Source organism: Coregonus clupeaformis, unplaced genomic scaffold (assembly GCF_020615455.1).
Source record: "Coregonus clupeaformis isolate EN_2021a unplaced genomic scaffold, ASM2061545v1 scaf0792, whole genome shotgun sequence".
In the NCBI taxonomy this organism is placed as follows: domain Eukaryota; kingdom Metazoa; phylum Chordata; class Actinopteri; order Salmoniformes; family Salmonidae; genus Coregonus; species Coregonus clupeaformis.
Genome location: NW_025534247.1, coordinates 207573 through 230437, shown reverse-complemented (window position 1 = coordinate 230437; position 22865 = coordinate 207573). Strand labels below are relative to the sequence as shown.

Sequence of the window (22865 nt, the reverse complement as noted above, 5' to 3'; positions counted from 1 at the left end):
AACACCTACTCATTCAAGGGTTTTTCTTTATTTTTACTATATTCTACATTGTAGAATAATAGTGAAGACATCAAAACAATGAAATAACACATGTTGAATCATGTAGTAACCAAAAAAGTGTTAAACAAATTAAAATATATTTTCTATTTGAGATTCTTCAAATAGCCACCCTTTGCCTTGTTGACAGCTTTGCACACTCTTGGCATTCTATCAACCAGCTTCACCTGGAATGCTTTTCCAACAGTCTTGAAAGAGTTCCCACATATGCTGAGCACTTGTTGGCTGCTTTTCCTTCACTCTGCGGTCCGACTCATCCCAAACCATCGCTATTTGGTTGAGGTCGGGGGATTTTGGAGGCCAGGTCATCTGATGCAGCACTCCATCACTCTCCTTCTTGGTAAAATAGCCCATACACAGCCTGGAGGTGTGTTGGGTCATTGTCCTGTTGAAAAACAAATGATAGTCCCACTAAGCCCAAACCAGATGGGAAGGCGTATCGCTGCAGAATGCAGTGGTAGCCATGCTGGTTAAGTGTGCCTTGAATTTGAAATAAATCACAGACAGTGTCACCAGCAAAGCACCCCCACACCATAACACCTCCTCCTCCATGCTTTACAGTGGGAAATACACATGCGGAGATCATCCATTCACCCACACCGTGTCTCACAAAGCCACGGCGGTTGGAACCAAAAATCTCAAATTTGGACTCCAGACCAAAGGACACATTTCCACCGGTCTAATGTCCATTGCTCGTGTTTCTTGGCCCAAGCAAGTCTCTTCTTCTTATTGGTGTCATTTAGTAGTGGTTTCTTTGCAGCAATTCGACCATGAAGGCCTGATTCACACAGAATCCTCTGATTTGGGCTGCAATTTCTGAGGCTGGTAACTCTAAACTTATCCTCTGCAGCAGAGGTAACTCTGGGTCTTCTATTCCTGTGGCGGTCCTCATGAGAGCCAGTTTCATCATAGCGCTTGACTTGGTCTTATACAACACAACTGATTGGCATAAACACATTAAGAAGGAAATACATTTCACAAATGAACTTTTAAGAAGGAACATCTGTTAATTGAAATGCATTCCAGGTGACTACCTCATGAAGCTGGTTGAGAGAATGCCAAGCATGTGGAAAGCTGTCATCAAGGGAAAGGATGGCTATTTGAAGAATCTCAAATAGAAAATATATTTTGATTTGTTTAAGACTTTTTTGGTTAATACATGATTCCATATGTGTTATTTCATAGTTTTGATGCCTTCACTATTATTCTACATGTAGAAAATAGTAAAAATAAAGAAAAACCACACAATCCCAACTACTCATCCATATAACAATTTCAGCACCACAGCATAATGGACAGCTCCCCGCGTCTGGACAGTTTTGCGGCTTCCAAAATCAGAGATATATCTATACGGCACACACAAAACGTGACCTGTTGTAGACCTTGACATTTTCACATTTGTTTGTTGTACAATTAGTCATTGTAGTCTTCCACTTGTTCTCTTTTGACTGTGGTTAGAGAACGTTTTGAAAGACTCCTGTTGAGTAAAGGCCACAGAAAAGACCAAACATTAATGTAACTAAGAGTATATTAAATAGTGGTGACAGATACTCCTGCCCCGCTTCCCATCGCAGTCAGTGCCTTTGGAAAGTATTCAGACCCCTTGACTTTTTCCACATTTTGTTACGTTACAGTGTTATTCTAAAATGGATTTAAAAAATAAAATAATCCTCAGCAATCTACACACAATACCCCATAATGACAAAGCGAAAACACGTTTCTAGACATTTTTGCACATTTATTAAAAATAAAAAACAGAAATACCTTATTTACATAAGTATTCAAACCCTTTGCTATGAGACACGAAATTGAGCTCAGGTGCATCCTGTTTCCATTGATCATCCTTGAGATGTTTCTACAACTTGATTGGAGTCCACCTGTGGTAAATTCAATTGATTGGATATGATTTGGTAAGGCACACACTTGTCTATATAAGGTCCAACAGTTGACAGTGCATGTCAGAGCAAAAACCAAGCCATGAGGTCGAAGGAATTGTCCGTAGAGCTCCGAGACAGGATTGTGTCGAGGCACAGATCTGGGGAAGGGTACCAAAACATTTCTGCAGCATTGAAGGTCCCCAAGAACACAGTGGCCTCCATCATTAAATGGAAGAAGTTTGGAACCACCTAGACTCTTCCTAGAGCTGGCCGCCCGGCCAAACTGAACAATCGGGGAGAAGGGCCTTGGTCAGGGAGGTGACAAACAACCCATGGTCACTATGACAGAGCTCCAGAGTTCCTCTGTGGAGATGGGAGAACCTTCCAGAAGGACAACCATCTCTGCAGCACTCCACCAATCAGGCCTTTATGGTAGTGTGGCCAGACAGAAGCCACTCCTCAGTAAAAGACAGATGACAGCCCACTTGGAGTTTGCCAAAAGGCACCTAAAGACTCTCAGACCATGAGAAACAAGATTCTATGGTCTGATGAAACCAAGATTGAACTCTTTGGCCTGAATGCCAAGTATCACGTCTGGAGGAAACCTGGCACCATCCCTACGGTGAAGCACGGTGGTGGCAGCATCATGCTGTGGGGATATTTTTCAGCGGCAGGGACTGAGAGACTAGTCAGGATCGAGGCAAAGATGAACGGAGCAAAGTACAGAGAGATCCTTGATGAAAACATGCTCCAGAGCGATTAGGACCTCAGACTGGGGCGAAGGTTTACCTTCCAACAGGACAACGACCCTAAGCACACAGCCAAGACAATGCAGGAGTGGCTTCGGGACAAGTCTCTGAATGTCCTTGAGTGACTCAGCCAGAGCCTGGACTTGAACCCAATCGAACATCTCTGGAGAGACCTGAAAATAGCTGTGCAGCAACGCTCCCCATCCAACCTGACACAGCTTGAGAGGATCTGCAGAGAGGAATGGGAGAAACTCCCCAAATACAGGTGTGCCAAGCTTGTAGCGTCATACCCAAGAAGACTCAAGGCTGTAATTGCTGCCAAAGGTGCTCCAACAAAGTACTGAGTAAAGGGTCTGAATACTTATGTAAATGTGATATTTCCGTTTTTTTATTTTTAATACATTTACAAAAATGTCTAATAACCTGTTTTTGCTTTGTCATTATGGGGTATTGTGTGTAGATTGATGAGGGGAAAAAAACAATTTAATCAAATTTAGGAGAAGGCTGTAACATAAAAAAATTTTGAAAAATTCAAGGGGTCTGAATACTTTCAGAATACACTGTACTTCCTGAAAAACTCCAGGACCCAGTCACACATGTTAGGCTACTGTATGACGAACCTGAGGGAGCGGGGGCGTTATGTTCCTAAGGGGGCTTGGTACAACATCATAAAGGTGTTAATGAACACTGGTCGTATTATAATAATGATGTGGATCTTATGAGCAATTCTTGTGTTTACAAGCTCACACTGTTAGTAATTGCATTAAAAGTGCAAATAATGAGGGTTTCCTATTGGAAAAATAAGTGCAACACATGACTAATCTTTTATTCAGACATTCTCACGCAACCGCTCCTGCTTTATTGCTCTTTGTCTCTACCTCCACTCCTCGGTCACTAGACTGAGAGACTGACGTAGGCTAGCCATGTCTGCCGGTAAACAAGACTGACCACGCGCTGCTTTGTGCGTCTCAAATACGCATCTAATTAGAGCATGTGCAAAGAGGCTACTCAGCAGCCCAATTCACTTCTACCTCTGACTGAATTGGAAAAGAGCCAGTTTTAGCCGGATTAGTGGAAAATAGTTAAATACTGGTTGCGTGAAGTGTTCTGTGCAAGGTAGCCTGTATACAGTTGTAGGCTACACAATATTTGGGAGGATTTGTGTGTGTGTTACATGAGAGGTCTAGGACCTCCGTAAGTGAGGGGATACAGAGATCTGAGGATCGGGCTGGGTGTCTATCTAGGAATGAGGATATGGTTTCATGTTTAGCCTAATTAGTATAGATAGTCTGAGTGGATGGATATTATTTGACCTCTCTTCAGTTTGTGGTGGGAAAAGTGCAGTAATGAGGCCAGGGATCCAGTAATATCCCAGAAATTATTATAGTTATAGGAAATATTTTTGTGAAGCCTTCTATAGTATACTGTTTAGCTGATTAGGTTCTCACACAAGCCACCCTCACTTGCACTTTTTTTTTACATTAGCAAATAAATATAATAAAACAATTTTAAAAGTTCATATTTTGCCAATAGGTTTACCATTAAGCAGCCTGACATATTTGACATATATTTTTAAATGTACAGAGCACACATTTTTCTGTCAATTATCCTTTGGAAACAGCAGCCATATTCACATTCACAACATCACATCCTGTCTGTGGGAAACTCAATATGAGACCTGGCCCATTCAAATATACGTACTTACAATTCAATGTCAGATCCATCACTATGATGTCTAATGTAGTTAAGGAGCTCAGTCCCTCTACACTCCAGCCAATATAACTATGAAGCCTTGTGTGTATTCATGTTCTCTAAAGTAGCCATGGAGCCTGGACCATCTTCATACAGTCTAATGATCAGTATCCGGTATAATGCAAGACAGCATATTCATCATTATCCCCTCATTCAAGTTCATTTACGCTCTTATTGGTTCGCGTCAGGTTTCATTTTGTCTTTCAATTGCATGGACCTTTGTCTGGACTGGATAGATTACTGCAAGTAGAATTTGGTTCAAAATCTTAGTCTATCAAAATATAAAGCAAACTGAAATAAGGGCCTATGTTGACTCCTTTATTGGCAATGCAATGATGGGTCAGGGTGCAATCAGATTTAATCGCTGATGTCTTTGTGTGGACAACAGACACCCTTGTGATAAATGCATGGTAACATTGTGAGTTGACATTGAGAAGACCCAGATTTCAGACAACTGTGATGTCCTGGTTTAGCACCTTGAAGGGATGAGCCTTTTGAGATGCATTGAGATTGGAGAGAAGGATTATTGCACAGCATGAGATTTACTTAATCTGTGCCTCCCTCATCTCTTCCACATCGGCAACAACCAGGCTGAGGTGTGAGTCACCATGTCAGAGAAGCTTGCATGACTACCATGACCTTCACACTGAAGACATTTAGAAGATTTGTCTGGTAGAATTTTTGCCAAGCATTGAAAAATGTATTCAAAGATCAGTTTATTGACTAGTTGCTCAAACCTCTCTTTTCATCTGTCAAATGTTTTGATTGAAGGGAAACATTTGACACATAATTGGTACCCCCCCCCCCCATCTTTAATGCCCCTCTGTTTACCAGACTTTCTCACATCAATTTCCAGAAAAGCTCAAGCTTGTCTTAAACCTAGCGCATGTGAGAGGTCAGTCAGAGGAGGTGAGGATGATGAGAGTGAGCCAGGGGCTGAGAGAGATTCTCATTTTAGGAGGGTCTGCATGGGGATTACTGGACTCTGATCCTGTTCATCGCTACCCATTGACCCCCACTTTCTCTCCTCTACCCTCCTTCACATCCTTTCAGTCAATTTGGCCTCAGTATATAAGGACAGATGAGAATTGAATTCTAGTTTAAGGTGTGTTATTAAAATCATGTACCACTGCTTCACTCAACTGATTCTCTCACCAGATGTTTAACTTACAATTTCTAATTTCTTAATTCTACCACATTAATGCATTTCCTTATTATGATACAATGCATGGAAGAAAGGGAATGAGAATAAACAGTAATGGATCATACACTCCCATACATACATTATGTATTTGAAGGTGATAGTACAAAATGACACATTTTATTTGAGGGTATTTTAATACATACAGTGGGGTCTGAAATGATTGACACCCTTGATAAAGATGAGAAGATAAAAATACATATTTTTTTTAATACTGGGGAAATAATGAGGAAATTATATTATCAGAGAAAGGGTTTTTGTTTAACAAGTAATCTTTTTTTTCTCAAATAGGTAGGGGACAAAATGATTTACGCCTCTGTTTTCAATACCTTTCAATACCTCACCTTACTAGAACAACGGCACTGAGCCTTTTTCTAAAATGTTGGAGAACACATTGGGAAAGATCTTAGACCATTACTCCATACAGAATCCATCAAGATCCTTGATATCCTTCGTCTGCGCTTATGGACTGCCCTCTTCAATTCAAACCACAAGTTTTCAATGGGTTTCAAGATTGAGATGAGATGGCCATTGCAAAATGTTGATGTTGTGGCCAATTAACCATTTCCATGTGGAATTTGATGTGTGCTTGGTGTGAATAATGATAAATATCATACCAAATATCTTGTTTTTGGGGCATGATCTTTGTGCATCAGTAACTTTCTAACTCATCACTATTCACGATTCATTCATGATTATCCGTAATCATGGTAGCATCCACATTAATGTAGAAGTGTTCAGAAACATATCATATTCTTATTTATAATAAAAGTGACTCCAAAATGACACAATACATTATTTACCATTAATTTATATTGGCTGGTAAATAATCTGAAACACAACCAAAACAAACTGCAAATGCATCCAACAAGTTTGTTAGACACAAGCTTGATGTAGTCATTGCGTGCTAGGAAAATGGGACCAAATACTAAAACTTTGACTACATTTAATACACTAAAAGGGAATTTGTCCAAATACTTATGACACCTTCAAATGGGGGGACTAGAGACATAAAGTGCTGACATTTCTAAATGGTAAAACAGATATGTATGAAAATACCCTCACATAAAATGTGACATTCTGTGCTAAGGCCTCATACTTTATAAAACATTTCATCTCAAATCCCAAACACTGGAGTATAGAGCCAAATTAAACGTTTTAGCTTCACTGTCCAAAAAAAACTGGGAAATATTGTCTAGACTAATTAATAATAGGAACAGACTGGTAAAAATTATGTACATTTGCACTACTATGCAAAGGTTTGAAAATGATGTTTAATTGTTTGGTATGGTCATAGATTCTTTGTGCTACATTGTCAATGTTTTTTGTATACCTGCAACTGTGATTCACGTGTAGCGGAGATGTTAATTAAGAAGACTGAGTGTATGCATCTCTCTTTCAGCAGGAGAGTGTCTTTTGTCAGAGCCCTTTTTGAAGAGTCCTCTATTATGGGGGAGGAAAGCTATGCTCACCCATCTGATTATCAGAAAACCTGCTTTTCATTCGGTTCCTCTGCATCTATCACCCATGTGACAACCAGAATTAAGCTTCTATTCTCCCCATGGATCCATTGGAACCTATTCGATAAACACTGAACACCTGTCTGTCACCTTTGTATAAGAAGTAGACTCAGTGTAAAACAAAGGTTAAGAAATATCTCTTACTGTAAACATAACATCTAAAAAAACATACATCGAGAAAATGATGGCAGTGGTGGTGGTGGTGTAACCATGTTGGCCAACTGTCTAGATCAGATTCCACAATAAGCATGCGACTGTTGAGCAGACTACGTGGAGGGAGCTAATTGAAGAGCACTGTATTTGTCACTGATGTTGGAATGGCTGAAGAGGTGATGTGTCTGGGTTGATGGGCCAGGGAGGATCTCACGTAGTGATGTAGGCTACATGTATACATTTGTATGCAATAATTGACTGTCTGGAGAAAATCTGTATCAGTACATCTGGACAATATTTCCCTTCTACTGTGAGAGCTGCATCTTGTCTCGCCATTACTTTTTTCCATGAAAACAGTATAGCCATGGCTGAGCCACGTGAAAGCAGGAAGACAGGTTTGACGTAGGAGGGCAGGGTGCAAACATGTGCAGTCAAGAGAGTGCACATGATGAGAAAATATGAATGCATGGTTCAATGGAAATTCAGGCTGTCAGGTCCACTTTGTTCAAGACATGGATCCACGGGATGAATGACAGCTAAAGGAAGGCTCTGGGGCAACAGTGAACGGGAAGTCAAATCATATTATCTGTATGGCCATGAACCTGAATGTGGGCGTTTAATTGCATGGGGGAATAGTCTTGATAATATTATCTGATAGAGAACATGTAGAGCGAATAAGATGAAATACGATGTACAGAGTACGACAACTACACATAGGCCTATGTACTGTATCAAATAAAATATCTGGCAAATTTTGTCCCGTTTTCAGAACATATTGCCCTGCCTTCTCTCACTCGCATATCAATGTGTTCTGTATCAGGAAGCTCACTGTGTCTCTCTATAGTTCATTCCCTCCAACCTTAGTCTGGCAGTCTCTCTCTGCCTTCTATAGGCAAATAGGGGTCCATGCTTTAGGTATATTTTTACATTTTAGTCATTTAGCCGACGCTCTTATCCAGAGCGACTTACAGTTAGTGAGTCCATACATTTTCATACTGGCCCCCCGTGGGAAACGAACCCACAACCCTGGTGTTGCAAGCGCCATTCTCTACCAATTGAGCTACAGGGGACTACGACTAGATGAACAGAGATAGGCCCTACCACTGTCTCTAATTCTAAGACTGCATCATCATTCATGATACTGTACCCCCAGCCCCCACCCAAAGAGTTTGTGTTTGCATGCAACCATAGACTGTATTTAACAAGTCTTTGTGGTTTCCAAAAGTGATGACAGCAGCACCACCAGTGTGAAGGACCAAGGAAACATTTTTTCACACATGATGAAACTTTATGAAAATTGTCTCAAACTAAATACATACTGAATCGGCCTGCACGATACAAAAGGCATAACTTGCACATAGATTGTAGTACCATGCGGTCAAAATGACAGAATCCAAACATTTATCTTTCACACATATGATAAGGTGACATGTATCTGTGTTTATCCAAGAAATTGTTGCTGTTGTCTCTCTCTCTGCTAGATTATACTAACTAAAATTATTTCTGAAACAGCATTCACCATGCATCAATAACACCACCACTAACTGTACTTGAAATGAGTGGCCGACTGCACCACTTTTCACGCCCTGGGAATCTTGGAGTTGGCTCATTCGCTCTAAAAATGCCTGTTGTCTGACGTTTACACATCCTGAGCCCCCAGTCTCTGGGCATGTCTCCGCCTCTTTAACAGAAACCTGCTCCCGAACAGCTGAAATATAGTTTATTTACGGTCTGACTGCAGAGAATAGGTTAAAAAATAAATATATCGCGTTTAACAAAATGCCTGCAGTCTCTAAAGGAGATGGAATGCGTGGCCTCGCTGTGTTTATATCCGACATTAGGAACTGTGAGTAGATGATGTTGACCTGTTGATTAGCCACTAGTAGCTGCTAGCTTAGCTAGCTACATTTCATTTGAGAGGAATGCAAGGCTAGCTATAAAACAAGCTACGTAAAGGCACACGCGCTCCATGTTTAAACAGCTAGCTACTTAATTAACAAAAAACGTAACTTGTTGCCTTCCAACTAGCTAACCTGCCAACGTCAGTTAACGGAAACTGACGTTAGCCATGATAGCTAGCCAACGTTAGCTAGATTGAAGCAAAAATAGCCCGCTAAGGACGGTAGCTAATTATGTTTTCCTAAGCAAATTTCCAAACTGAAATAAAGGTAAATAGCTAGCTACACAGACAGCCAATTCAAGCTTTTACTAGTTATACTTAGCTAACTAGCTGGTTTAATGTCATGCTAAAGCTAGCTAGTTTGGCAAACTAGCTAATGGGCGTGGGTCACACAGCGCAGAGACAGGAAATAAAACATGGCATGGTAACTTCAATCATTTTGGCTGGCTGGTGTTACACCGTTGTAGATTTATAATTTACACCGATTTGGTGATGGCTATACCTGTAATCTGCTAGCAAACTAGTTTGCTAGCTACCTATACACATGTTGACTAACTAGCTGGCTAATTAGCTACCTTTTTCTCTCTAGCAACTATCATCATGCTCTGTCTATGAATGAGTATGTATTCCTCCGACAACAACACTAGTAGCTGGATTGCATACACTACCATCAAGAAACCCAGCTGCAGTGCAGGGTTTTGTGGTGGTTGGACTGGGAACTTTCACCTAGACTAGAGCCATGGAAGTCTAAATGTGCTCCGTGAGCAAATTAGTCTATTTAGAGCACTAGTTTCCCTGCCTTAATTCATAGAGACAGTGAAGATGACCAACTTTTCATAACTTCAATGTAGGTGTGAATGAGGCAGGCTACAGATCCATGCAGACAAACTGATCCTAAACTGTAGGTCTGGATCTGTCCCTCCCGACCCAGGTATGCTCTCCTGACCTAAATCCATGCTGTAATTTAGGCATCCTACTACTAAGACCATTGCTCCTGAAGGGCATCCAATTTATTTCCTGACCTCACCTCCCCAGTTCATGGTGCATAGGCACATCAATACACATACTTTGCAGAAAAGAAAAGAAACAATCAATAATTTAGCCCAGTCTATGAGTACTGTGGTACAGTCAAACTGTTTTTCCGTTCTGCAAGTGCTGTAGTTCAGTCTTGCAACTGCAGAGTTTATGGACCATACAGGTGACATTGAACATATAACAAGTTTTATTTTCCATTTCAGGTAAAAGTAAAGAAGCAGAGATCAAGAGAATTAACAAAGAGTTGGCCAACATCCGCTCAAAATTTAAAGGTAAGCCAAGCAAAGGCCTTTAAATCTGGGTGTGAACACACTTTGGTGTCTGAAGGTTCAACATAACGTTTGTGGTAACTGACACTAGTCATTTACCGGAGATCACCATGCAGATATGCAGCTACGCTGAATGTCCGAAGTGTTTTCTCTACCATCTGTTCCATCTTGTCTAAAATAAGTCAGCTGTTCCAAAGTGAAAATGGATAGTGGCTCCTATAACATCAGGTGACTTGTGTTTTGGTGGGTAGAAAACATGTAGGGCCTATCTGCAAAGTTGCTTTTGAGGGGCTTATGGGCCAGCTCATTTGTATCATGAAACAACACATTTGTATGGAAAGGCTTGCCTTCCAAACTGATGGAGTACTTAGGCTACCACTGAGGCAGGCTATTTGGTTAAAGAACGACTCCCCCTAAAAAGCAACTTCTTATTTTGAAAATGTATTCTAGTGTCAAAATTTACTACAGTGTAAATAGGATAAGTTTGGTCATAAAGTCAGTCTTGTCCAAAACTGAGATTTGCGAGATGATAGGAAAAGGTCAGTACCTCCAAATTTCAATGACATAAAAACCTCAAACCAACTATAAATTGTAGAAATTCATAAAATATTGTCCCATTTACATTGTATAATTTATTGACGGTCCCTAACTATCCCCAGAGGTGGGCTATATTCAAGTTCAGTGAGGCAAGGAGAAGCTAAAGGGCATAGCCGGACAGGGAGAGTTGTTGAGTCAACTGTTCTGTCAGGAAGCTGAGGGGGGCACAGTATGTCAGCAGGCTGGAATCCTTTCCCCTGTTTTCCCGAGGAACTTCCTGTGGAGCTCTACAGAAAATCTCTCTTTCTCTCTCTTTTTCTCTTCCTCCTCTCTCTTGCTCCTTTATTCTCTTTTTCTCTCTCTCTCTCTCTCTCACTCTCACCATACACACATTCATTAAAGGTTTTATGATTGTGATGTAAACATCTTCATGTTTATCTTACTTTGAACCAGATAATACTTAGTTTACGCAGAAAGTTCAGAAAAGAGAGAAAGAGAAAATTATAGCCTTATCTTAGAGAAACTCCTTATGCAGTGTCCAACTAATCCTTAATGTAGAGCCCCTCCTAATCTCTCTCACGGGACAACGTCGCCACACACAGTGGAGGTGGGGTTCCAGACTGGTGGGGGCTACAGTAAACCCCCATTCCCACTTTCAGAATGCTGTTGCAGCTCTTCATGCTATAATGTGCGTTGGTCTGCATTTGGTAGCGCACTTCCAGGTTTCCTGTAAGCGGCATTGGACATTCTTTATTTATTCGTGCAACGTTCTGAATCTGTCATTATTTTCATTGCACAGCTGCACTCATTTGGCCTCCCTCCATTTGCCCTCTTTCACCATGGTGAAAAAAGTGCTGCACTCAGCTTCCTGTCTTGTGGTGCTGACTCACCCTCTCCTCCACTACAGTCGGTTGTGGGATTGATTTACCTAGCAACATGGAATGTCGTACTCGTATCTATTCCTAAGTAGGTTTCACGTTTTTGTTCCCAGAATAGGAGTGCTTAGCATGTTGCTCTTGTAGGCCTCCGTGCTTCAGATTAGGATTCATTTTAAAAGAGAGGAACACTAAAGCTCCGTGCTCTCAAACACGTGATCAGTCATGGTGACTTGGCTTGCCTTAAAAGTATTTCCTTCCAGTTTGACTTTTTTCCTATTTTTTTTGCTTTTAAATCTTCATTGTCATGACAGCAACCTTTCTATTTTGCTGCAGGGGATAAAGCACTAGATGGATACAGTAAGAAGAAATATGTGTGCAAGCTGCTTTTCATATTCCTTCTTGGCCATGACATCGACTTTGGCCACATGGAGGCAGTCAACCTGCTCAGTTCCAACAAGTACACAGAGAAACAAATTGTGAGTAAAGAAGGCTGTCTTTGAATTTTATTGCATGACTGTAAGTGAGTGGATTAAGTTATTTATCTGATTGGACAAAAAACGTTGTTTATACCACAATCTATTCTCAAGGTTTATGTTAAACTATTATGATTACTTCCCTTTAATTCCTTTCAGGTTTGATAAACCCTTTGTTTCTATCCAACTCCACAGGGTTACCTGTTCATCTCAGTGTTGGTCAACTCAAACAGTGACCTCATCAGCCTTATCAACAATGCCATAAAGAATGACCTGTCCAGCAGGAATCCCACTTTCATGAACCTGGCCTTGCACTGCATTGCCAATGTGGGCAGCAGGGAGATGGCTGAGGCTTTTGCAGCTGAGGTGCCCCGCATCCTGGTGGCTGGGTAAGAAAGGGTAGTGGTGTGGAGCAGACTTAGCCTAATGACCGAGGTACCCTCTCTGTCAGTTTAACATTGAGGCTGTAACTTTCAGTCAGTCAGGCCTCTTTGTAAAAAACATTAAGCTATGTGCCAGTTAAGTGATGCTGATGCACTGTCATAATTTGCAAGGGTTTGTCTTGCAGGGACACCATGGACAGTGTGAAGCAGAGTGCTGCCCTGTGCCTACTGCGTCTCAACAGGACCTCTCCAGACCTAGTGCCCATGGGGGAGTGGACCGCCCGGGTGGTTCATCTACTCAATGACCAGCACTTGGTACGGCCTGCCATGGGTTCAGGGGTTATTATGAGAGGACTGTGGACCTTTGGTGTTAGTGAGGGAGATTTGGATGGGTGGTGTGTGGATGAGAGGATTCTTTCACCATGACTTTCTCTGTCTTCATTGTTAGGGCTATGTTTGAGACAAATTAATATTTTGTGTGCGTAATGAGGGAAAAACATTGCAATATTCTGGGATTTGTTTGTGTATAGTGTAATGCTAATGATTAGCTGTTTGTGTGTAATGGCAGTTGTATTACTTCCCTTTTCCGCAGGGTGTGGTGACCGCTGCCACCAGCCTGATCACCACACTGGCACAGAAGAGCCCAGAGGACTTCAAGACCTCTGTCTCCTTGGCTGTAGCCAGACTCAGCAGGGTGGGCATATGGCCGTGTGCAAGGCTTTTCTTTCATTTCTTTCATAAATATATCACGTTTTATTTCAGGTTTTGTCCAATGTCTACTTTTGACCATTGAATATCATTATAAACCTTAGATATTAGTCAGTTGTTTGCTTGAGGCGTAATGTGTTAGTCATGTCTCATGTCCTCCTGTTCTCTAGATTGTCTCCTCGGCCTCCACTGACCTTCAGGACTACACCTACTATTTTGTTGCAGCTCCCTGGCTTTCTGTCAAGCTCCTGCGTCTCCTACAGTGCTATCCACCGCCTGGTAAGAAGCTGTGTGAGCATGAGGACCTGCGTGTGGTGTTTGACTGTATGAACATAATATTACTCAGAAAAGGACTGTAGTGTTGACGGGATGAACATAGTTGTGCTTTCATCTGTGGCACCCTTCCTCACCCTTTCCTGTCCCCACAGAGGATGGTGCGATCCGGAGCCGTCTGACGGAGTGTCTGGAAACCATCCTGAACAAGGCCCAGGAGCCTCCCAAGTCAAAGAAGGTGCAGCACTCCAACGCTAAGAATGCTGTGCTGTTTGAGGCCATCAGTCTAATCATCCACCATGACAGGTCAGTCCCTCTCCCAGTTGCAGCAGCTACGGACGACCAATGTATTCAAGAAAGGCAGTTTATATGTGTTGAGTTGGACTGTCCTTGTGACAATGGCACCAATGTCTGTCTTTCTCCCCACAGCGAGCCCACTCTGTTGGTGCGGGCCTGTAACCAGCTGGGCCAGTTCCTCCTGCACCGGGAGACTAACCTGCGCTACCTAGCCCTGGAGAGCATGTGCACCCTAGCCAGCTCCGAGTTCTCCCATGAGGCCGTTAAGACACATATCGAGACGGTCATAAATGCCCTCAAAGTACGCTAACACACCTGTACCTGCATTCACAAGCTACATCTGCCAATCCTAGTATTGCAGTGTCTTCTTCAGTATATACTGTATGTATGGCTGTGTCTGTTTTGTTCCTGTTAGTGTGACTCTGCCTTAGTCCTGATGTTTGTGTTTGACCTGGTTGAATCCTGCAGACAGAGAGAGATGTCAGTGTGCGTCAGCGTGCTGTGGACCTGCTCTATGCCATGTGTGACCGCAGCAACTCCAAACAAATTGTAGCAGAGATGCTCAGCTACCTGGAGACTGCAGACTACTCCATCAGAGAGGAGATAGTGAGTTCTAGGCCAGCATCTAACCATTTCTCTAATATTTCTCTAATTTCACCAACCAAAAGTTCGTTATGATAGCTTCATGTTTTAAATGCCACTGACGTCATTTAGAATAATACATTCCTCAGAACTAAATAAAAACATGAATGGCATTGTTGTTAATCGTTCTTTGATCTGATAAGACAACCTCTCACCACAGGTTCTAAAGGTGGCAATCCTGGCAGAGAAGTATGCAGTTGACTACACCTGGTATGTTGACACCATCCTCAACCTGATCCGCTTCGCTGGGGACTATGTCAGTGACGAGGTCTGGTACCGCGTCATCCAGATCGTCATCAACAGAGATGAAGTGCAAGGTTATGCTGCCAAGACAGTGTTCGAGGTGCTTATTTTATTTTTAACTGAGCCATGGGGGGAAAATCTACCGAACTCATAGTAACCTAATGTTTGTCTGTCTGGATTGACTAATGGTGCTTCTGTTCTAGTGTAGGTTTGTTTCCTCAATCATATTAGTTTCAAGCAGCTCACTTCCGATGCTCATCACAGGCTCTGCCTGCTTGGATGTGACCTGTGAGGTCAGGGGGATGGAGAGTGTCATTCACTATTCACCACTAACCCTGTCTTTGTCTTCTCAGGGAGGAAACTATGAGCCCGCTTTGGTTCAGCAATATGAGATGACTTGATTCTCTCTTCAGTCTCTCTGCTTGTGTCTGTCTCTGTCTCTCACTGGTAGGTCACTGTAAGATCCTAAAACAGACCGATGCAGACTGCTGCTCCATCCCTCCATCCCAGTTTTGTGGATGTGTAGTCTCGAGCCCTCCCTCCTCTTCAGTTTCATTGCCCATTTCCTCCACCACTGCATACTCTGACTTCAGATACATTGATGTCTACTGCAGATATACATCCTTTCCGAACCAGTGAAACACCTTCCCATTTTTCATTTAGTCAATTCCACCATAGTTTCAGCTTTGTTTTGTTTTATTTGTTTAGTCACCTTTGTCCCCATGTTCAGACTTGCTACCCCACATGTTGGTCTGCCCAGATTGAATCTCAACTTCATGACATACCCATCATGGGAATGCCCTCATGTGCATGTTAAGATCTGCTGACTGATATGCTCTCAGCCCCGTATCCCTCCACTCTGGTTGGAGTTTGTGTGGGATTCGCTTGATACCGTTTGTTGTGTTGCTCCCAAGTCCCCACCCACTCCAATCCATTATCCTATTTCATACATAACTCTGACTCTCTTTCCTTTCCACAGGCACTCCAGGCCCCGGCCTGCCATGAGAACCTGGTGAAGGTTGGAGGGTACATTCTAGGGGAGTTTGGGAACTTGATAGCAGGAGATTCAAGGTCAAGGTTAGTAACCAATCAATGCCATATATTTCAGTGATCCACTGTTATTCTGAGTTGGAGAAATGTACAGTCAATAATATATTTTGGAGCTGAGAACAGGCATCACTCACTGTGTGTCATCCGTTGACTGTGTCCTTCTTGCTCTGACTCCTTAGTCCACTCATCCAGTTTGACCTGCTCCACTCCAAGTTTCACCTGTGCTCGGTACCCACCCGGGCTTTGCTGCTCTCAGCCTACATCAAGTTCATCAACCTGTTCCCTGAGGTGAAGGGCACCATCCAGGAGGTGTTGCGCTCAGACAGCCAGCTCCGCAACGCAGACGTTGAGCTACAGCAGCGTGCTGTGGAGTACCTGCGCCTCAGCTGCATCGCCAGCACTGACATACTGGTCGGTGACATTCCGCCCTGCCTTTGTGCCATCATAAGCCTGATTGATTGATTGCATTTATTAGAAAGTTAAAAGTAGTAGAATGCTCCAGCCGGAGACAACATTACATGCATTAGAAATGATCTAGCATAAAAAGACAATAAAGCCTGAATGCTTATTTCCATTGTGGTCCTCAATGGCAGCGAGATAGCAGTTGGGCAAGATTTACACTTTACATTTAATGCAATTAAAAACAACATTTTATATTACACACAGCTGTTTGGTTTTTAGTTGTTTCAGAATACAACCCACAGAAAACCTTTGTTGGTAGATAGACTGAAATTCAGAAAAGGATACTCTGTAGAGCCTCCAGTTCCTCCACCACAGGTCACTCCCTTCATTCCCCATTCATTCTGTGCTCCCGTCAAGGCCACGGTGCTGGAGGAGATGCCTCCCTTCCCTGAGAGGGAGTCCTCTATACTGGCCAAACTCAAGAGGAAGAAGGGACCAGGAAACCTGCATCCCGATTTGGATGAGAACCGCAAAGAACGCAGTGTCAATGGGGGTACTGCAGACCACAGCAGCACTACCACAAATGCCAAGGTATTACTGTTGTCCTGTGTTGTTTACTTATTAGAGCCTCCTTTTCCTCTCCTCTCGTGCCTACATTTCCTATTTTTCTGTCCTGGTGTTTTCTGCTGTCTTTTCCATAACTCTCCTCAGCTCTCTCGTTCTGTCCTGCCTTCACCGTTTCCTCCTCTCTTCATTAGAGCCCTCCTCTCTCGCTTGTTGGGGATCTTCTGGCCCCCGCCTCGACTGCACCCCCCACCAACCGGCCACGTCCGGTCTCCTCTTCCTCCCTACTGCAGGCCCCCCTCACCCCCGTGCCCTCCTCAGGCCTCTGCTGTCCCCATGCTGCTCCCTGCTGGGCCCCTCTTTCAGGTTCTTCATGCTGGGTTTTTCACTTGTCACTTCCCTAACCTTAATACACTGTCCTAACAACATCATAATCTGATCTGCTTACGGAATAAAGACAATTCCAGATGCTAAGATGACGCATTGCTTTTGTGTGAGCTTGATTACTTTGCAGTATATACTCTTTTAGGTTTTGACTGTTTTTTTCTGTTTATTGTTGAGTCCTAAGTATAGTCCTAATAATTACAGACCCCCCAGAGGTTTGTTTTGTTTTGCATGTTGTGTGTGTTGCACTGCTCTGTACTTTCATCAGCGAAACATTTTTAAACCGTAAGACCTATTGGAGCGGTTTACTGGTTCAGATCCTGACCTTCCGAAGTGAAGTAACTGTGACCATTACCCCTCCTAAGGTGGCCGCGTCCCCCACTCCCTCCACAGACCTGCTTGGCCTGGGCAGCACCCCCACCATCACCACTCAAAACTCTGCCCCTCCTGCCTCCAAGGGGGCAAGCCTCCTTGTGGATGTCTTCTCTGAAAACCTAGCAGCCTTTCCTGTAGAGACACCAGTGGCAGTAGGGCCTGTTGCAGATGAGAACTTCTCCAGGTAAGTAGTGTGTCAGTGGGTCAAATATCAGAGGGAGGGAGGGAGGGGCTTTTTAACTGCATTGACCCCTTCTGAGCTTACTAAAACCTGGTGTGAATGTGCTCCTCTCGCCCTTTACATTCTCGCTGTGCATCTCACTCTTGGCTTCAGTTTCCTGCCGAATACTCCACAAGTAGCATACGCCACTCTGCCCACTGCAGAGGAACCTGAAGACAAGTAAGAGACGTCATCAGTGCAGTCTGTTCAAAACACTTGCATGCTCACAGCAGATTGCGCAGGTGAAAGGGACATTAGTTACATCCCTACTGTACACTGGGGGACTCTTGGCGTCCTGGTTGGAATCCAATCCTGGGAGACAATACAGTACATTAAGCCCAAGATACCAGATATGCGATGCTTACCACTTGCGCCATTCCCTTACAGGTTTGTTTGCAAGAACAATGGTGTCCTGTACGAGAACCAGCTCCTCCAGATCGGCCTGAAGTCTGAATTCAGACAGAATCTGGGTGAGTAGGCCTCAGCAAAAATACATATGCACCTAAGTGTGATTATGATCAGGTTTTGACCCTTAGATCTTTAGGTTTTAATTCATTCTCTTGTTTTCTAACATACAGGTCGGATGTATGTGTTCTTTGGTAACAAGACATCAACCCAGTTCATGAATTTCGCTGCCTCTGTGTTCTGCCAAGATACTCTGCAGGCTCATATCCTTTACTAGAAGCTGTTATGTCATTTTCATCAATAATACCAGTATGCTGTTTTAATAAATCACTCCCAGTGTATATTATGAATAGTCTAGGGGTGGCTGTTTATTTCTCCCTATTGGGCCTTTTTCTTAACTGTTCCCCTACAACTGAATGTCCATGCCAAGCCTGCAGACCCCACTGTGGACGGGGGTGCACAACTCCAGCAGATACTCAACATTGAGTGTGTGTCTGACTTTGTGGATGCACCAGTGCTCAACATCCAGTTTAGGTAAGGATGTATTTTCTTCCTTTTTATATGCTCAATACATTGCATATCGGAGTGTGTGTTTCAGGGTGCAACTATTTGCCAGGTTGGTGATAAATGTTTGCATGAACATTGTTGGAAATGCTACTGTAGGGGGCCTCCTGAGTGGCGCAGCTGTCTAAGGCATATGCTTGAGGCGTCACTACAGACCCGGGTTCGATCCCAGGCTGTGTCACAACCGGCCGTGATCGGTCGTCAGTTGAACAGGGTTTCCTCCAACACATTGGTGCAGCTGGCTTCCGGGTTAAGCGGGCGGGTGTTAAGAAGCGTGGTTTGGCGGGTAATTTTTCGGAGGATGCGTGACTCGACCTTTGCCTCTCCCGAGCCCGTTGGGGAGTTGCAAAGATGAGACAAGTTCGCAATTGGATATCACAAAAAAACAAGGAAATGCTACTGTATTTGTTTCCCAGTTATTGAACATTGTTTCACTCCTGTTTCTACCCACAGGTACGGTGGAACTCTCCAGAACATTGCTGTTAAACTGCCTATTACTTTGAACAAGTTCTTCCAGCCTACAGAGATGACATCGCAGGACTTCTTTCAGCGCTGGAAACAACTTGGAGCGTAAGGAAACATATATCTCTGCTATATACTTGGTCATATATCACAACATCTTTCTCTCTCTTTTAATATGGACACTATCAGTTTACTCCTCCTCGTATTCCGAGGACACAAAAGGGTTCATTCATTCAGATTGGCCTGCATGTGCAAATATTGATATAAATAGTTTGTACTATCTCTCACTATATATTTAAATGTGAAGGATTTGCCAACAGAATAGGTACACAGTGTCTTGTGAAAGTATTCCATTAGAGCTTGAGAAACGTTGCCAAGAGGAATAGATCAATGTTTTCCCAGGAGTGTGTGCAAAGTCTGTGGCGACTAATAAACGATTCACCGGTATTCCAGAAAGTGCTTCTACCAAATATTGATTCTTGTATGCAATCAAGGCATCTCTGTAGTAGGTAGTACAGATCAGTGAAATACATCTTAGTCTAATGCATTTTAATAAAATGCAACTAAATGTGAAAATTGTGCAAGGATGTCAACACGTTCACATGGAAATACATTTGTAGCTATTTTCCATCTTTCAGCAATAAGGTAAAACCTAGTGTAGTTACACATCCTTAACCGCTGAGGGCGAAGCTGCTAGTGGTATATGACTTGGACTTTCTCTACCCGCAGACCTCAGCAAGAGGTACAAAAGATCTTCAAAGCAAAGCATTCCATGGACACAGAGGTTACCAAAGCCAAGGTGAGATCCCTTTATGATTACAATTGCTATGGAGATTTTCTCTTGACTTGTGTGGGTTGCCTAGTAGCAGCACAACAGTTGGATTAGTTCATTGTTTTTTGTATGTTCATCAGCCCTTTCTTTATTCAAAATATACACCTGATAAGTAGATTTTGTTGATAGAAATGAAAGACGGAAGTGAGAAACTGCATGAAGGTCACCTGACTTCACTAGCAATGCTGTGTAACATGGTGACCACACCTCCTGCGTGGCATGGACTCTACAAGGTGTTGAGCCTTGCAAAATAAATGTGCTCACGTTATTCAATCATTTCATCCAAACTGCTCGCACGCGTCAACGAGCGTCTGCGTAGCTAGGCACAAAAATTGAACTTGGTTCTATTTTTGACGTGCTGCATGTCCCGCCTGTCCCATCTCCTCATTGGTTTTCAGGAGTGTATATACACACGTGGGTGATTGAAAGCTGAACTGAGGTCCACGCTCTAGTCCAGTTGGTGGTAATGCACCTTAAAGTTGGTTGCCAACTGCCATATAAAGTCCACAGAAGAAGAAGCTGAAGGAGGAGAGATTACTAGAAACTAACTAGGTTTCTCCTTTTATCCGTGGATGAGTTGTCGGAGTAGAGAACACACGATTTTGTGTGACTCAAAATTCTACAAAGATCCAGGGAAAAAAGTATATTGTGCTTTTAAAGGTAAAATAACAACCTGATGTTTGTATCCCAGGACAAATTAGCTAGCAACAGCAAGCTAGTTAGCTAATTGTCCATTCATGTTTAATGTGTTTCGACCTGTCCCCAAATGAATATAGTTGGTTCAGAGTTGGTTTTGATATTTCAACCTGCATGTCCTGATCGCGTCTGGTGTGAATTGACAAAATCAACATGTGCACAGTCTTGTCAGCATGTTGGGATGTGTTGTCGATAGTCTTAACCTTGATCTGGTGTCTGTTTTTGTTTTCCAGATAATCGGGTTTGGTGCTGCTTTGCTGGATGGGGTAGATCCGAACCCCTCTAACTTTGTGGGCGCTGGTGTCATCCATACGAAGACCACCCAGGTTGGCTGCCTCTTGAGACTGGAGCCTAATACTCAAGCACAGGTATGTAGACCTCACCTCCCTCCAGTGAGAATTACTCTCCACCCCAGGACCATGTCACCAACTCTTTCCTCTTTCTTAAATGGTGGTTGAAAGGAGTTTTCAATATCCAGACAATGCATTTGACCCACCTATTTAACCCCTCTCTCCTTCATTTTTTCAGATGTACCGCTTAACACTAAGGACAAGCAGAGATACTGTGTCACAGCGCCTATGTGATCTGCTCTCAGAACAATTCTGAACTGCTTCCAGATCAGGTGGTCTTACCTGGTATACCACAGAGCTGTACAAGCTCCCCCTGCCACTTGTGAAGACACCACATAGTTCATAACAAACAAGTCACACTTATCCTTCCCGTCTGTCTCATTTAAATTGGAATTGATACAGTGTACAGTGTAAATTCTTTTTTTATATTTTACTTATTATAAATGTATATCAAATTACTTTTTCACTCACTTTACTAATATTTCACTGCGTTAAATCTGCCTTATATGTCCATGTGCGCACAGAATATTTACGGCTCTGCTTTTGTTGTGGAAAGAGCTTAGTCCTCTCCCTGTACTTTAAAGACATATTAACTGGAAGAATTGGAGTTCAGGGGGGACTGGCAAGAAAATGCCTTAATTGTCTGACCCTCTTCCCCAACTGAGCAATGATTGTGTCCATAGATGTGCCTATTTTGTGTTTCAGATCCAGGGTTACTGTTACACAAGCATACATGAAAAGACGTTGTCTTATTTAGTTCTAAGGACTGCAGCAGTTTTCTCTGCTCTTGTCTTACCTTAAAACAAGCCCCTGAACACCTTATGACCCTATTGCAAACCCTAGCCATTGTGTAGGTTTTTTAGTGTATGGGTGGGAATTTAAACCGCAGCGGTCATTATGTAGATATTTCCGGCTGGTCTTAACAGTCAGGTAAAGGGACTGCTATGAGAAATCATCTTCTTGCTAGCAATATGTGTGTGTGCATATGTTGAAAACCAACCACTAAGGAATGAAGTGCCGGCATTATATTCAAATATGCATACAATTGTGTGTCCAACCGACTTTGTTCTCTGTCCCAAATCAGGGGGTTATTGGTGTCTAATGAAATCAGTTTTTAAAAAGACAGGCCATATATAGAGCACTGAAGAACTATAAGCGTACAGAACGACCAATTTACAACAGGGTTTCTTGACGCCTGTGGCCATTACAGTCGTATGGCTGTTGGCTAACTGTAGTTTAACTTGTAGGTACATACTGAATCACTGCCTGTCCTCCCCGTGCCTTTACATTATATGGGTAAAAAAAATATGTATCAACGGTCAAGCCTTCTCTGCTCCCAATCATATTACGGGTGTTGCCAATTAAAGTTGATTGTGTCACTTTTACTCTTTTGTCCTAGGTATGTCCTATTGTTTAAGTGCTAATGCCCGAGAAGCCGGTGTTTGGAGGATATATTGGCACAGGTGGTGTTAGGCCCGAGGCGAAGTCTAGGGCCGGCAAACCGTGCCAATATATCATCCAAACACTGGCTTTGAGGGCATTATCACTTTTATACAACGGGTTAGCAACATATTCAAATAATGATTGACATATTTTCATTAAAAAACTTTATTT

General features: G+C 42.8%; 1 protein-coding gene across 2 annotated transcripts; it reads left to right on the top strand.

The window, feature by feature from the left end:
- The first annotated feature begins 8954 nt into the window (after positions 1–8954).
- Positions 8955–22636, top strand: LOC121572313 (AP-2 complex subunit alpha-2). 2 transcript variants are annotated; one of them, XM_041884378.2, is made up of 23 exons: positions 8955–9155; positions 10448–10516; positions 12262–12404; positions 12597–12790; positions 12970–13099; positions 13377–13478; positions 13663–13771; positions 13921–14071; positions 14195–14363; positions 14531–14668; positions 14865–15047; positions 15927–16024; positions 16177–16408; positions 16817–16990; positions 17713–17906; positions 18057–18122; positions 18330–18412; positions 18521–18610; positions 18758–18881; positions 19365–19481; positions 20103–20172; positions 21135–21269; positions 21430–22636. In XM_041884378.2, exons 1-23 carry the CDS (start codon positions 9089–9091, stop codon positions 21505–21507), a joined length of 2916 nt encoding a protein of 971 aa, XP_041740312.1. In that variant the 5' UTR covers positions 8955–9088; the 3' UTR covers positions 21508–22636. The 2 variants fall into 2 exon arrangements, with proteins under 2 accessions (XP_041740312.1, XP_041740314.1); XM_041884380.2 differs by lacking the exon at positions 18057–18122.
- The last annotated feature ends 229 nt before the right edge of the window (positions 22637–22865 follow it).

Excerpts from the sequence above, each read along its gene's own strand:
- LOC121572313 (XM_041884378.2), top strand. The coding sequence starts at position 9,089 with ATGCCTGCAGTCTCTAAAGGAGATGGAATGCGTGGCCTCGCTGTGTTT. Across the intron at positions 12,791-12,969 it reads CCCCGCATCCTGGTGGCTGG|GGACACCATGGACAGTGTGA; the intron begins GTAAGAAAGGGT and ends TTTGTCTTGCAG. Across the intron at positions 21,270-21,429 it reads AGCCTAATACTCAAGCACAG|ATGTACCGCTTAACACTAAG; the intron begins GTATGTAGACCT and ends TCATTTTTTCAG.